Here is a 17,182-nt window from a genome sequence, read left to right as displayed (position 1 = left end):
CATAGAAATGATTGATAACATATATAACATAAAAGAAATTAGGGAGAAATGCTGATTGGAAAGGTTGTTATGCTGTCTTTAAAGTGAGTGAGTAGAGAAATATATTTGCTATTCCTAGTTGGTAACAAGCAGTCTTGAGCATGGTAGGGAATGAAATATATTTAAAGACTGATTGGACAAAAAAAGATAGTGTGACTTCTTACACCATTGATTTTGTTCTTGAAAATTATCTAAGATATTTTTGCAGCTCTGATCCCATTGCATCAGATAGTCCAAGTCTATAGTTTTACTAAATATTTTCTTTTCATAAGCAGTTTTCATACAACACTCTCTCTTTTTCAAAGAATCTCTTACTGAAGGAAAAGATTTGGATAACTTCAACAGGCTTTGAATCAAGCTTTCAGGTTCTCTCAGGCTTTATGTATAGCTGTTGAGGTAGGGTTAGAGAGCTCTTTCTTTCTCTATGCTGCAATCCTATCACGTTAGAAATAAATTCTGAACTTCTCTTCAGATGAAAAGGTAATCTCTTTGTATTTCAATTCTATCTCCAGCCAAAATGCTGTCATTTGATGATACCATTTTTGTGTATCTATAATACCAATTATAAGCATTTTCCCTTCTCCAAGGATCTGTACATGTTATGCAACTAGTGGTACAAAAGCTGAACTTATTAAACTTCTACTAATAAGCCATGTGACTATCAGACGCTGAATAATAGGATGTTATGAAATAAAGAAGTTCATATAAATATTTGCTGAATCTGAGTGAAAACCTTTCTACTCCTTCTGCTGCAGTTTGTGAAGCTGCAGCGTAACAACTCTGATCATTTGGACTTCACGAGTAAGAGTCTCAATGTGGGCAGCATTCAACTGACTGCATTTCCATAAAAAGCACCCTTCAGTCTGCAAATCCCAAGAACTAACTGCAATTTTGTATGCTTTCAGGCTGCTCCAGAGCTTTGAAAGTCAACAAAGGAAACCTTGACATTCTGACCTCAGTGTGTCAATACTGTTGTAGCTAAGAGCCCCCTGGAGCATGAGGTTTTGTGCTACCAACACAAGTCAGCCTCTTATTTCAAAAATAGAAACATGCAAGTAGTACTTGAACCACAAGATACCCTTCACCTGAAGTGAGCTGCATTACCACAAGACCTTTTTGGCAGGGCTGTGCTTTGTCCTTATATTGCCTAGCTTGTATTGATAGCGGGACTGCCACAGCCTTGCAATTGGATTTATTGAACCTCATGAGGTTCACCTGGGCCCACTGTTGAGCCTCTCTAGGTCTCTCTGGATGGCATCCCATCCCTCAGGTGTGTCAACTGCATCTCAGTTTAATGTCATCAGCACACTTGCTGAGGATGCACTCAATCCCACTGTCAACATCATTGGTAAAGATGTTAAGGGGCACTGGTACCAATACTGACTCCTGAGGACACTGCTTGTCACTGATCTCCATCCACGCACTGAGCCACTGACCACTACTCTCTGAGTACCATCTCACAACTAGTTTCTCATCCATAGAACAGTCCACACATCAAATGCATATATGTTAGGAGAGAAAGATACTGTTTGGGACTGTGTCATATGCCTTACTGAAGTCCATTTAGATAACATCTATGACTCGGAATTCAAATTCACATTTATTCTTTCTAAGGAAATAACAAATAGGTCATGATGTAAACTTGAGTGACTCACTTTTCTACTGAAGTTGTTTTCTTGTCATAGAATCATTAAAAATGCATTATTTCATAGCAGTAGGGGGTTAACAAAAATGACAGGAAAACTGCCCAGCCTAGTAGGAAGTCTGTGACCTGGGTATACTCTTTGCCCTTTTCCAGCAGGTGACTGTTTTGGTTGTTGTTACATAACTCAATCACAGTATAATGCTTTAAATCTTGCTCTTCAGCTTTTGCACAACTAGGATTATATTTATGAAAAGTCTGCCTCCATTGTATGAGTAGATTAAATCCAAAAGCATTTCTTTTTCCAGGAGAAGGTGGAGTGGGTTCACATACTATGAAGTTTCAAGGACTGCTATATAATTTAAAAGAAATGGAGCCTGTTAAATTTTCCAAGACTCAGCAATCACTTTTCAGTCTTGCTTTCATATTTCTAACAACTCGTTTTGCAAAGCCATATGAATCAGAGGACAGCATTTCCAAATCTTGAACTGTGTGTTTAAACATCATACATATCATACATTTGGCCTTATATCTTTGCCAAGTGTAGCTGTTAATCTGCAGCAACAGTCTGAATTAGTCAGGCCCCATGGATGTCAAGCAAGCCACCAAATACATTTCTTTCCTTTTGAAATACACACCCAGCATTACTTGAAGCAGTGTTACCAAGCATAGTTTTCGTTTATTTTTGAACACTATTAGATGCAAGTCAAATAGTCTAAGTGAAAAGATATGGTCTATGAACTCTAGAAACTGCTAAACTTTTGTCTCAGCCTCAAAGAAAGAGATGTTCTTACTTTGCATTGTGCTCAGTTAGTTTCAAAAAAGAGCACAGGGATTCTTAGTTCTCATTTTGTTTTGGCCTTCTAAACATCTGCATCCCAAACAGTTCTATAGCCGTGTTTGTTGTATAATTGAGAAACATCTTCTGAGTAAACTGCATCAAACTGTTTTTCATTCATATCAAAAATCAAACATTTCTTTACTGATGCTTTCTGATTAAACCAGAGTTGTAGGCAATTCTCTTCCATAGCTGGCAAGTCCTTGGCTTGCTGAAGCCTCATTCAGTTTTGTGATCTCTCAGAACAGTAAAAACCTCTTCACACTTCCATGCACTGTGTGTCATTACCTTACAACTGACAGTTGTAGTTACTTTGCTGAAAATAACATCACACAGGTTTAGACACTGATTTGAATACTTGCAGTGTTGATTATGCTCCAAAAACCTCTTTGTTAGGCATCAAAATCATCTAAAACCCTATCTTTTGTTAAAGTCAAACATGAAGAAAAGCTATTTACTTCTGTGGGATTCTTTAAGGAAATTCTGTTTATCATCTCTTTATGATAGCAAAGAAGAAAATTCGTAAGAACAGGCAAAATGATTATCAATTTAGACAAATAGAATGTTTCTAAAAGGTGGTCAGAAAGAAATGGTCCATATTAGGTTAGGCAAAGGTTCCTTTCATTCAGAGCCTGTTTCTACTGAGAGCAGTAGCAGATGTTCAATGAAACAATAACTAAAAACAGTATAGAAAGATCCTCCCATTTCATACTCTGCCTGCATTAAAGAGCTTGCAATAATAATTCTCTGATGGAAGGAAAATCAGTTCTTTGTCCACTTTAGCCTAGGTACACTTTATTCTCCTTACAAACGCTGATTTTTTTGCAAAAAGCCTGCAATTCCTGACCTTCAAGTATCCATTCTAATGTTTATATGTATCCTGTACTAACCTTCTGTACTGTGCTCTCCTTATCACACTGTGTTTTCACTTGATTCTCAAGGATATTCACCAAGGATCTTTCCTACACTTTCACACATTTTTACATGTTCTTGGTAGGCTCTCACTTGTTTGCATTATGAGTGCAACACATTTTTTTCCTACTTTTATATTTTTCACAATCCTGCTATTAAAACAACTGCTTTAGAACAAGCCGATTCCCTTTCCTCCAGGTGCAAAATTTTCATATTAGTATCATCTTAAGCCAAAATTAATTTGTTGGAAATTTAAAGACAAGCAATACTTAGAAAGAACGGTATATTCCTTGGACTGGTTATCCTGCTGTGCAACTCAGACCATTGGTAAACACAAGTAGGAGTGGTCTAAAATGTGCAAGTGATTCACATCTGATAGCAATTTTTTTTACCTATCTTAACCATAGGCATGAGGACTGCAGCTCATCATAAAGCTCACAAGTGAAATTTTTCTTTCCAGCTTAAGTATCTATAAAATATACATTCTGCTGCACAGTTCTAAGCTCTTTCAGAAGTCAATTATCTCCAGACATGGAATAAACTGAGTTTTACTTGCCTTATTATTATTTTGTTCACAGTTTCTTAATATGCTATTAAGCAAATCCTCACTGTCTGCATTAAGTTTGGCTTTTTCCCAGAAACTTTCACTCACGTTAGTTTTCATCACTAATTATTTGGAAGGACCACATAGAATGATTATAATAATGATGATAAATTTTTCATGATGCTACATGTGGAGAGCCAAGACTGATACCAGGAAGATGACTTTTTCTGAGCCAGAGAATAGGCTTCTTAAACCACAGTCTACTTCATAAACTCTAATTCTAGGTCCTGCATCTAGCTTGTTGATTATTTCACACGCCAATATTTCTGGTTCTACTTCCCCTGGTGGAAAATTGGTAACTGTGTATGATTCTTGGTTTCCCTTCTTATATGGGCACTATACCTTATGCAAGAAAGACTAGTAATGAAGCATCATTTCCTAGAAACAGCTTCTCTTATATTTCCTGGGCTTATAGATTATTTTATTGGGCATCCAATAAAACAAAGGGAGAAAAAAAACTTCTAAAGAGAAACAGTGGAATAAATAAAAGACCCAGACGTGAAGGCTAGAAACTGATGGGAAATATCTGCTTTCCATTATGACTGCTCACTGTACTTTATGTAATCTGAGAACAAAAGAGAGGTTTGCAGATTTGAAGAGGAGACACATGGAAAATGATGGAGACCACCTTGAAAGTTTTGAGAAGCCCAAATGAGAACCACGGTGAAATGCTACAATTATGTAGGACTATAGGAGATATAATTACATGGAGATCTGTTATGCCTCTTCTATTGTACAGTGTTTGTGCTTACAATGAGTTCATTGTGCAGATGCATAATTATAGAACAGATCAATGAAGTCCAAGATCTTATAGGACTACTCTGAAGCATGGGGTGTTACTATTTACTTATCACATGTATGTTTAATATGGGTTATTATTAATTCCAAACAAGCTACCGTCTCAATATACAATACTTGATTGTACTCACCATTTAAAGAAAGAACATAAGTTGTATCAGGATGACCTCACAAATGGGATGGGGAGCTGATTATAGTAGTCAGAAAAATAATACAAGATGAATAATCATAATACTCGAAAGATGAGGAAGAAGAAAGATCATAGTGGCTAGCAGGAGTGACAGCACACTGTGTAGTTTGTCTCTTCTGTGCTCTGTCTGGCAGGTTTTTTCTTGACTACTTAGCCCATGTAGGATATTATTTCTATATACTCACTGCAGCCCTTAGAATCAGACTACTAATCTAAATATTCAGGGCTTACATTAGGCTTTAAGTTGGCTGATTTGTGCTTTGTTTTGGTTTGCTTTTTGCATCTTTTGTCTTTTCGAATTTCAGGTTATTAGCTAGGTGAACAAAAGAAGATCAAATGAAAGAATATAGGTGAAGCATGATTTAGTATCATTCTTTTTGCTGTATTTGTCCAAATCTAGAAAATGTACATATATGCTATGTATAACTATGTCCACTTCCTAGCATAAATTTTTTTCATTTAATTTCTTTTCATTGCTTATCACTGATGATATCAAACATGAAAAATATAGGATTGGATTTAATTTGTTTATATTGATGCCAACTGATAATGATAGATATCCTGACAGCATGAAAAGGTAACTCAAAAAATATATTGGCTTTTTTTTTTTTTTTTGAAGAATTCTATTCTTGCACTGTAGAGTTAAGCAAAGCAGTAGAATACATGCAATTACAGGAGACTGTAATGCATTTGGTGCATTTAATCTACCTTACCCTTATGCGAACTGTTCCTTTTTGTAATATATTAGTAAAGATATTGTTTTGCTGTGGAATGTAATTAGTATGGTACACTGTGCCCAAAGGAACTGACAATTTGATTTCATGCCCATTGTTAACTACCCAGTCTGCAAATTCAACCCACAGTTTGTACTTCAGTGTTCACTAAATGAATACCAATTCTTGTTTCCTCCTTATTGCTGTGACTCACGCACTTCACTATGACCTATGGTGTATATTTATATGAAATATTTTGCATATGTTGCAGAAATGCATGCTTTCCACAAACATAAAACATGTAGGTTTATCACTGCAAAGAAAGTGAGCATGAATCCAACTTTCCATTGCATTTGAGTTAATTTATATAGTGTTACCTGATGTTGGACTTGATCTTATTGGTCTTTTCCAACCTAAATGTTTTATTGAGAACTAGCTATAATTTAATATTTTTAACTTTTTGGCAGATCTTTATATTATTGAAATCTTTTGTTGATTTCCATGAGCAATTACTAGAGATTCTTTAAATATAATGTTTTCATAATGAATCACAAGCTTTCATTAGTTACTTGCTTAATTTGAGGTCAGTAAATGATTTTTTCCTGTGACAGTTCTGGCATGGGAATGGGAACTCTATTGCTAAAGGAATTAATATCATGCATAGGTGGTTTAGAGGAATCCATGGATGTTTAATTTTAGCTTATTACCCAAATGTTAGAGTATGTTTGGATGACTGCAACCTCCTCTAGTCTTCACCTGTTTGAAAAATATCTGGCTAAGCACCATAGTAATTTCTAATTTCCAAATACACAGGAGCAAAATGAGAATTCTTTCTTTTAGAAATCACTGTTCTAAATGCGTGAAATATCATCTTCTTTTTAGATCATGTCACACTGCAATTCTAGCTCTGCCTAAGTCTCAGAGACATCCTTTCAGTATTCAGTAAACTTATGCCTAACATGATTGAGAAATTCCTAGTGGTTGGTGCAGCTTTTGTTGGCATGGCCAGATTTGCAGTGAAATCTTTTTTAACTCTTCACTGTCTGATTTGAGATATATTAATTATGTTAAACTCCATGCTCTCAAAATGCATTTGGAATATGTAAAAGACAACAAAAGTGATCAAATCACAACATATTGTTACTGTTCATCAGTAACTAGATTAATGAGATCTAATAATACAGTTAAATGTGTTAACATAAATCAATACAAACATGAGATCTTAGTAATGTATAATAAATAGTTTGTCAGCCGAATGAATCAGTCATTGAAAGATAAACATACATATATTTAACTCTGCATGCTGATGAAAACTTCATTTTTGAGCCAGGAATAGTGAGTGATGATGGGCTGATGCCAGGCATTGAATTTAAATAGTGAAGTAACATCCTCAACCTAATTAGTCATCTGCAGCTACACATGGCATTCTATTTGCTTATGTCTAAAATGATAAAGCACTGTCAAAGACAGCATCTGAATATCAGATTTTTGTCTTTATTGTAAAGATAAGAAGAAGGATGTGGTATGTAATGTTTTCACGTAATGAAAAAGATGGAAGACAACTTCTAACACTTGTTACATATATTTAATTCATCCTTTAAGAGGAACATTATCTGCTTTTTTTTTTTTCTTTTTGAAGTCCTCACCAAACCAAAGGAAAACTTAAGGTTTGTTTTGTTTGTTTGTTTCTTAAATTAGTATGATGATGATGGAGCATTTCACAGTACACAAATTCTGGTTGTATTCCAGATCTGTTTATTCTAGCATTTTGTTTTACCAAAGTTATTCTTGTCATCCCTATTCTCAAGAGAATATGCATATTTTACATACGTAGCATTTATGTTTTCATTCAAGATATCTACTTACAAGTCTGTGATTTAGAAGCAGGTACGTGTGTGCATGTGTATTTATTTGTAAATGAATTGAAAGTTTACCAGAGAAGCCACATTCCTGTAATTTTCATGGCTTCGTATGCTCATTTAATTTGCCTTTGTATCTCCCCATGTCTCAATTCCCTGTGGGAGCTCTATACCCACCTTCATCTAAATTCAGTTTGGAACTAATTTTCAAGCTAATAAATATCTGCAACCTGTGCTACAAATTAGCAAAGCTTTGATGGTAACTTGGAAAGGTCACAAGAAGCTGAAACCTCTACTCATCTTCCAGGCTATAATAAAACAGCAGTAATCCCTCAATCATATTGTTTACTTCTTTAATGTAATATTTCTCTACAGTAAAAAATAATAATAATTTTAAAAAATTACTTATAATCTGTTTTTGACACTTTGTTTTCAAGGAGTTTTGTGAAGGGCAGCATTCTGAGCTACCATTTAGTCTTTCTGATTATTTTTTATTTTCAGAAGAAGAATGGATCACTACAAATGGTCTCTTTCACACTCAGAAGATAATGCAGATTGAACTCTCTATGACTTTGTTCCAGAGACCGCAGAATAGATGAGTCAAATTATTTTCAATTTCACTGGTCTCTGCAACTACTTTTAAATGTTCCATTACATCTGTTGCACAAAGAATTCCCTGCATGTAGCATGGGAAAGATGCTGACCTAATTATTTTAGAAATAACTATGTAGAAAAATCTAAAAAGATTAACAAAGGAAATATTATGTCACTACCAAATTAGTAACTAAAATAGCATGAAAATCACTGTATAATTATGTGAGTTGCCATAGAAACCACGTTTGATGGGTAGCCAAAAAGACTTCTGATTGGGCTTCTATAGTTCTGCTCTGTCTATAATAAACATGATTTCTTTTCTTCCTTCTGTAAACAACTTGCCAGTTTTTCAGCAGCATGTCTGCATCCTATACTCTTTAAGCAGCCCTCTTTAACAGTTTTGATTGCCCATATGTTTTTTTTATCAGTCTGAACTCATGAACTTAAACATGTAACAATCTTTTCAAAAATGTATCATGACAAACACCACATTATTATCCAAAGGAAAAAGAGAATAAATTTATGTATGATATTTCTGCATTGTCCAGTGCATAAAAATAAGCAAGGGCATCAATCCAGGATTTTATTGTTATTATTACATTTTATCAGTGTATTTTTTCATTGATTTTCCTCATTCAGCTTTAAGGCTTCGGCTCTGAAATACTGACAGTAACAATATAAGCAAACACTCCTTATTGCCAGCAAAGGTGAGAAAAATATGGCCCATCCAAGAAAACCCTACTCCATTGTTAACAACAGGTATTTCATTTAAATAATCTAGACCAACTATTTGTGATAATAGTTTTCACACTTCTCTTATATGGCAGACTTCACCTAAACTATCTCAGTAATTAAAAAAAAAAAAAACCATTAACTTAGTATGCATTTCTGGCAACTGCAGTTTCCCTTCAGAGAGAAAGAGAAAAAAAAAAAAAAAAAAGCAAATCAGCTAATGATCTGAAAACATTTAACGGAAAAATTATATTTAAATAACATGTTTTCTATGCAACAGTTTAAATTTACACTGAATCACATATCAGCATTTTCAGTGAAAATTCAAACCTGACAAAATAACTTTTGCTAGCATATGGAGTATTAGACAGTGGAATATTTTGTCCTTTTGTTTTCTTTCTAGGATGTAAAAATGGCAGACAGTATTTCTTGCAGAAAATTTTTGACTTGAAATACTACCTCTGGTTAAATCTCTTCCCTTTTACCTCTCATTCATGCCACATGGAAGCCAAGTACTGGCTCGGCTGAAAGCTCTACAGCTAAAATTGTGCTGATTCATTTTTTCCTAAGCTATCCCTACTAGTTCTTGGCCTGAGACTATCCTATCTGAAGTAGCTGAAAACAACACGCATCTATTGGTTAGTGGTCTTGGCTGCCTCCCTTAATAAGAGATATTAAAGAAACAGTTCAGGATAATAAGTAAATATCCCTGCCATATGCTTAATGGCATCTATTCAAGATTCAAGGCAGAAATTTGCTCAGTTCTGAGACAACAGTGCAAACAGTAATTTGTTTTACTACTTAAAAGTACTACTTAAACTACTTTAATAGTTTAAATCACAAAATACTTATCTATTGGTTATTTCTAATAGGAAAAGTTACAGTTCAGATTTGTTTACTGTTCTTTTTTCCTGTTTTTTGAATAACATACAATACTGTTACTGTTTTAATAATATCAATATAATTTTGGAAACACTTGGTCACTGCAAACACATAGAAATGTGACACAGCCACAGTGAAATGAATGAGACTTTAATTACTATTCTCATGCCAGAAACTGGGGCCATCTCTGAATTCCTTCAGGAATTTCCAATAAAGCATAATTAATGTTGTGCTTATAAATAAATTACTCTCCTACCAAAGTTGATGAAAAGTGTTGTAGTTGTTGAGCAAATTATTTTGTATTCTTTACAGTTACTTAGGACTTCTAATTAATATACTAGAATACTCCGAGCCTTAAATTCTGCAACCACTGTTTAATCTTTATGACCATGACAATTAATATTCTTTATTAATCAAGAATCACTGGATTTGATAAAACAAAATGACAGAATTGCAGTTTAACTTTGTGCTGTTTTTGAATGCAAAACATCTCTCTAAATCATAAACATACTCTATCTGAGCACCGGATGTGCTATGCAACAAAATCAAACAACATGAAAAGACTTGTAGATATTATAAACATATCTTATTCTACATTATATAATTCACTAGCACTCTTTGAGTTCAACGTACTTAATGTTAGGCATCCTTCTTGGAGGAGTGCCATTGTTGGCTCCTGCTGTAATCAATACAGAAGGACAGAGAAGCAGTGTGATTTAGTTAAATTCAGATCTGTACTGCACTCGGAGGTGACTGTCTCTCTTATTGATAATAAAAGGAACTGAAGCATTGAATTGAGAGGTCTTAATTTCTGTGATATTACATAAAATTATTTCCTTTATCTCCTTTTTTTTTTTTCTTTCCTTCTGTAACACAGTGTTCCAAGTCTGGAATTTTGTCTTGTTTGGACTAGATTGTTGTCTGAGTTTGTTGTCATTCCTACAAGCAAATTATTTTTATTGTTTGCTCCAGATGATAATTTTTAATTGGCATTGAGGCTACAGAATTGGTATGATACAGGAATTCTGTAAGTATGTTTGTGAAAACATCCTAATTTTCTGATATTGAAAGCACTGAAGAATAGGCAATGCTGAGATTTTCTCAGTGAGCTTTCAAGGAAGGCATGAGCAAAGTTCGTGCAGGCTTCATACATTCTTAATCTCATTTGTAGCCAACTTTCTTACAAGCTAATCATTCCACACTAATGATACATGACTAGCACTGATTTAAAAAACAAAGTCTTGAAAGATGATTCACTGTGTCATAGATGCCTGAAATAGTCATTTATTGTTATTTGTCTGACTGTAGAGTTTATAAAAGTAATTAGTATTGCATTTGGCAAGCAAAAGCAAACATCCATTAGCTAAATGACAATATATATATTTTGACTATCTTTGTCACTTTCACTAAAACTCTATTAACAGTAATTGCTGAACAGCGTCATAAAGGAGGACACTTCTTTCAGTGTACTCATAATTGGGTGGGAGAACACTGAGGTATTTAAAGAAATAAATTATTGATAGCCTAACCTATCTTTGGAACTAGAAGAGAGAAAAAAAATCCATGTAGTAACCTGTAAACTGCAGATACATGGAGTTATGCTTATGAAGTGACTGATCTGCAGATAATTTCTTGGATCCATAAACAATTGTCATTAAAAAAAAAAAAAAAAAAAAACAATATATCACAAATTTTATGTGATTATTCTTTGTTCTGTAAATTGCCAACTGTATTCAAAATTATATAAAGCCTCCTGCTAAATTCTAAGTTAGAAGGATAACTTATAAAATGATTTTCTAAAAACTGTAAGATTAAACAATTGACTGTAAAAATATTAATGTTTTATGTTTTAATCAGAAGCTCATATCTGAGTTATAAGACAGGTTGGAATATGTCTACTTGTGTTACTATCACTTAGAAAACTGCTGAGGAGATGCAACTGATGTTTTTGCTGACATTGCATGGAGCCAACTTTTCAGTGAGATGTCTGCTTTTGTAGAAGTTCAGTTATTTTGAAACATAAGTACACTTAGTAGCAAAGTTGACGAGAAGGATGTTTTCTGTAAGTATTTCTCTTCAATGTAAGTAATGCAGAACCCTCCAACTAGTCTATAAGGTAAATTTCTGTGGAGGAAATTGGTCAATCACATGAAATGCTATTGTCTACACACTAGAAGAACAAGTGAAAATGTACAGTTACTAGACACATCTAATCCTCTCCCTCCATTGTAAAGCACTGCAAGGTCAGGAGGTCTAGCCAGCTTCTTCATCAGTGTTCTGAGTGTTCTGAGACACTTCCAAATGACTGGGGACTGAATGCTTCCTCACATTTATGAAAACATGATTTCAACTCTGATACACTGCACAGAAGAACGCTGCTGCTCACCAAACTTATATATATACAAGGATGAGACATAAGCATCCTCTGACAAATATCCTCTTATTCTGTAAACACATGGGCTCTCAGAAAGGAGAATATATATAGTATATCTTCTATAGTAAAATTGTGCTTTCAGAATTGTCTGTGATAACATATCAGTTCCAATAGCCTTGTTCACATACAGCTATTTTGTACCTCTTGCAGAACTACAGAGTTCTGCTGTTAGACATAAAAAAAGTAGAGAAAGTAACTACTTTTCCATCTCAAGCACCCAGAAAAAAAAAAAAAAGAAGAAAAAAAAAAGATTAAGTACAGTAAAAACACACTCAAAAACAAAATTAAGGAACATATCTTGTAAGTACTGATTACTGAATAGTACTTATGTTTCAGCATTTGTTTTAAAACTTCTCGTAGAAAAGATCATCCCCAGAGTTACTAAAGCTTTCAGCGTCTCTAGAAGCAGTAAAAGAGCACTTTTTCTATGCTTCCTCAGTGCACCATTCTAACCAAGAAGGTAAAAACAATTTAAGTAGAAAGGGGAGTCTCTCCTGGACTTCTTATAAAATGGCATAATTCCTGTATAAAGTAATGTGTTCCTTTTCCTATGTGTCTGCTAAAAAAGCGTGATTTTGAACAGAAAATTACATAGACTTCAACCGGTGTTCCTATTGAAGCAGATGGTAAAAGCAAGTCTGCCAACCAGCACTTTTGGGATGTAGTGCTACAGTTTAATTCATACACTGCATTGAACTCATTCTTTCATTAACTGTAACATTTTTGCATTACTGTGGCTCTACTATTTCATGAACCAAGGTAGTATCTCTAAATGTCACCAGAATGTGTTTATAACAGGCTGCTACTAACTCAAAACCTTTCTTTTTGCATTGTTTTTACTGCACATATAGATCAGACTGTTTCTGGTCCTAGGTTTTAGAGGGGGAATTCAGTCACTCAGTTACAACTTGCTATTGTAAAATGTATGAGAGAACAGCTTGAGGAAAGCTATCCTCAAGTAGGCAAATTCCAGAAACAGGCTTTGTTCTTTCAGCATGAAAAAACTCATGTAATTTCTAAAACAAATCCTGTAAAGTGATGTAAAGTGAGATACTGCCTCAAATTCACAATGGATATAACATAATAAAAGACATTAAGTTGATTTTGACTGTTTATAGAGAGTTTTTTATATACATGTAAAATACACTCTATAATATAAGTTCATAGATGGGTAAAAATAGTATAAAATACAATTATATGTGTTCCTATAAGTAAAAATAACTGCTACCTAAACAGATTCCAGCATTAGGCAAGCTGCAGATACTTGAACATCTATTTTTGGTAATTCCGAAAGTATTTCATTTCCTTAGTTATGGCATTAATGGGTGTTTTCATCCTATTTAGCTTATTTGGAAGTCTAGCAGGGTCAATACTAGGTCACCATAATCTCTAATAAGCTCATATGTATGACTGTTGAGACGAGACATAATACCACAGGTGAGCTTGCCATTTTCTGCATGTTTTACTGTCAGTTATCAAAATGCCTGGTACTGAGCATGACGTTCATTTTAGCTGCATTCATTAGCTGATATCCTACCAAGCAGGGAGGATCACAGTGAGTTCTTAGGAAACATTATTGTTACTAGCTCACCAGAAATGGCAGCGTTTGTCATAGAATTTTGTGGCTTTAAGACACAGGGCCATTCATTTAATTACTGACCAGAACAAACCCATATTCTTCAGTAAAGAGTAGAGAACTGAGAAAGTGTTTCTCAGGACTGAAAAAGTGTTGTTTTACACTGTTATTAACAAAAGGCTTAAGGTAGGATCTAACAGTGGACGTCAAGAACATTCTAGAGAAATAAGATGAGTAAAAATCAAATCTCTCTCTGAAATGTCAAGACAAAACTTTATCTGTGCACTAGCCCAAAGGCACCCTGTCTGGCAAAATTTCATTTAGGGGTTGTTAACCCTTTCCAAAAAGGTTCATCTCACTGCCCTCTTGCATACCGTCTCATAGCACACATATTCTTTTTACTCTTACTTTTCTCCGTATGTGACACTCAGATCTCAGATACTACTGCTGAGAAATGTCTGTTTGCTAAGTAACTTCCTAAGCTACACTACCACCTCTGCCTTTGTGTGTGAACATAGTTATGTCTGTGCTCAGTAATTTCAAAGACTCATGTAGTGAGTTTTTGCCTCCAGCTCTGTTCAACTGTAGATGTATAAAGCATAGTATAAAACTGTGACAAAAAAGTAGTATTTCCTATGAACATTTTTCTAGCTGCCAATAATCTGCAGCTCTTTCATTTTAGGAACTTAGTAGATTTATATTTAATACTGTCAAAATACTTTTCTCTGTGCTTCCAGAACCTTTATAAACTTAAAAGTTTTTGAGATCTTGCAACAAAGTTCCTCATAGTGTTACATTCTTGTTGTTTGAACCTACCATCCAGTGCTTTCTGTAATCTAGATTAGGAATATTTACTTTCTGTAAATAAGATTATTACTACTTTCTCCCTTTATATCTTATGACTGGACTGGGTAAACTGAGTGATAAGTCTGAGATTTTTTTGGCATTCTTCTGTCTATCCCTCCAGTAAGAGAATTATTACCTTAGTCTGGGTACCTTCATTGGTTCTCTTCAAATTCAAATGACTTTTTCACTGAGACTTCAATCTTAATATTTAAGTAAATTTCCTCCATCTATTTCTCCTGTTTTCTTGCATGATATGTGTTTCCTTCCTAATTGTGAGAATGAGACCCTCTCCCATGCATGCACATTCTGTTTCCAAATCCAGTGTATCAGGGCTCCAGCAGTACTCAGTGCCGAGTGGTATTTGCATTGCAAGTATGTTATTATTTTAATTTCAACATGTGATTTCCACAATGCCTATTTTATCATCATGTACAAAAGTGAGAAAAGTCAATATATATAATAAAAACAGAAGGATTTTGGTCACTTACCAAGTGAAGATAAGACACAGTAAAGTGGATATTAAAATGAGGACTTGGTTAAACATTGCAGACTGTGTACGTTGGATGGCTCTGTGAAGATCATTCTGCATTAATGGAAAATAGCTGTTATTTTTGGCTTTGAATTAATGAAGCATGAGCTGATTCTATAGAATTACATAGAGTCCTAATAAAATTCACTCATTCAAATCCACTTAAAATTTGCTGATCATGTGGAAGGGTGCAAAAGAACCAGCTGTGATTCAGTGATTGTTTAACTAGTTCTTTGTTCATCCTGGCACAATTCTGATACTACTGCAAGCTGCCTTAAAGTTTATCTGTTCATATCTAGCTTATAAATTACAGGCTGTGAAGACTAATTAAGGCATAGCAGTTGAGTTCCCTGTAATTGTATGTGAATGCATAAGTAGCTAAAAAACTAGCCATTGTAACTTTCCCTCCTAATGGGCACTGCAACAATTTATACTAATTTGAGATTTCACTTCATTATTTTTTTTTTTCTAATTTTGATGGAGAAAGTAGCTTTAGTAATGCTTGACCATTTGTGTACTATAACTACAGATCTGGTTAGCTCGCTAGAAAAGTTGGACAGAGAACTGCAATGCCAAAATCCCAGTTAAAATAATATATTAAAAAATAGAAAATAGAAATTAGTTCTTTTCTTTATCATACTTACAATCATATTCTCCAAAGCATGCTTTGCTAGCCAACAGTTTAAAAAAACAGGAATAAACAGGTTTCTTAGGACTGGCCAGAAAATCTGAACAAATTAAAAATGGAAAATGAACAAATTAATTAAAAGGCTTCTATTCAAGAAAATAGCAGCAATGAAGTACTCAGGAAAAATATATCTTTATGAACTGCATGTAAGACAAAATGATTAAATACAATATATAGAGTCAATATAGAGTCACAAATACAGACAAATAGATATTCTTTGATTTTTATGTCTGACTGTTTTATCTCATTGATTGTGTTGTAATTCGAGTTAGGGATCTGTTTGTTGTTTTGGTGGGGATTTTTTTGCCTTTTTTGGGGAAACAAAAATGATATGCACTATTTCATTTAAGTAAAAATCTGCCTTGTTGTTGTTGGCTAATTTCAGTTCCTACGAGCACAATTCTTTCATCCACACAGAATTCACTTGCACCTCAGTGAAGAGTATTAGTGCAAATGTAAAAGTGTAAAATACAAATAATTTTACCGTAATGATGAAAGGGACAGCGTTTATTATTTCCAGGAGGAAGGGTATTCGCAGAATTTGTTCCCAGATATTTCCCTTCAAAGAAAAAGAAAAAACAATAAAAAAGCATGTCATAGTAAGTTTACCTACGCATCTGGGGAGGAATATATAAGATATTATAGATAAATACCAAATGCATTTATCTAAATAATTGAATTTAATGAAAAGCATTTGTCCTACAGATTTAAACACGTGTTAAATGTGAATATAGAAAACAGGATACTTTGGCCTAACTATTTTTTCTTTCTGTTTATTATAATTTACCTCACACATATAACTGTTCAAATCTATATTTTTACTACAACAGATCCTTGCGTCCACATGACCACATATTTTCATACTGTGGCCTAGTTAGTAAAACAGCAAAGAATGAAAAATTCTAATTGCATTAACTAGTCAACTCATTATGTCAGCTAATGAAGAGCTTCATTAAATTAAGTTTCTAATTTTTTCGAAGAGTAATTTCTGTTTCCTCATATTGCATTTTTAGGTACCTTGGAATCCTGCACAGAGATCATTTGGTTTTTTTATTCTTCCAACATCGGTTTGCTTTAATTTTTGCATGCACGCTTACACATAGGTAAGGAGGTAAGGTTCTTTTCCTAACAAATTTATTTTTAATAATTCTGGTTTTCGCTGGAATCCTCACACAGCACAACCTGCTGGTGATTTCTGTCTGCAGCTGTTTTCTTTCTGCTATTTGTTTTTTTTCTGAGACACCTCTAAATCTCTAAAATCCTACATTGTCATACTTTAGCTTTTGGTTGTTTTAAAGTTTTTCTC

General features: G+C 34.1%; 1 protein-coding gene across 4 annotated transcripts in view; it reads right to left on the bottom strand.

The window, feature by feature from the left end:
* The window catches only part of KCNT2 (potassium sodium-activated channel subfamily T member 2), a 118,970-nt gene that overhangs the window by 64,086 nt on the left and 37,702 nt on the right, over nt 1-17,182 (bottom strand). For all 4 annotated transcript variants that reach the window (XM_048945755.1, XM_048945756.1, XM_048945758.1 and 1 more), the window contains exons 7-9: nt 16,361-16,435; nt 15,833-15,916; nt 15,148-15,242 (exon numbers count right to left, since the gene is read on the bottom strand). In XM_048945755.1, coding sequence (XP_048801712.1) covers nt 15,148-15,242; nt 15,833-15,916; nt 16,361-16,435 — 254 coding nt within the window. The remainder of the gene's footprint in view (nt 1-15,147; nt 15,243-15,832; nt 15,917-16,360; nt 16,436-17,182) is intronic.

The sequence above is a fragment of the Lagopus muta genome, chromosome 5 (assembly GCF_023343835.1).
Source record: "Lagopus muta isolate bLagMut1 chromosome 5, bLagMut1 primary, whole genome shotgun sequence".
Classification (NCBI taxonomy): domain Eukaryota; kingdom Metazoa; phylum Chordata; class Aves; order Galliformes; family Phasianidae; genus Lagopus; species Lagopus muta.
The sequence above is the reverse complement of the archived record's forward strand: the minus strand, read 5'-3'. Positions and strand labels throughout refer to the sequence as shown.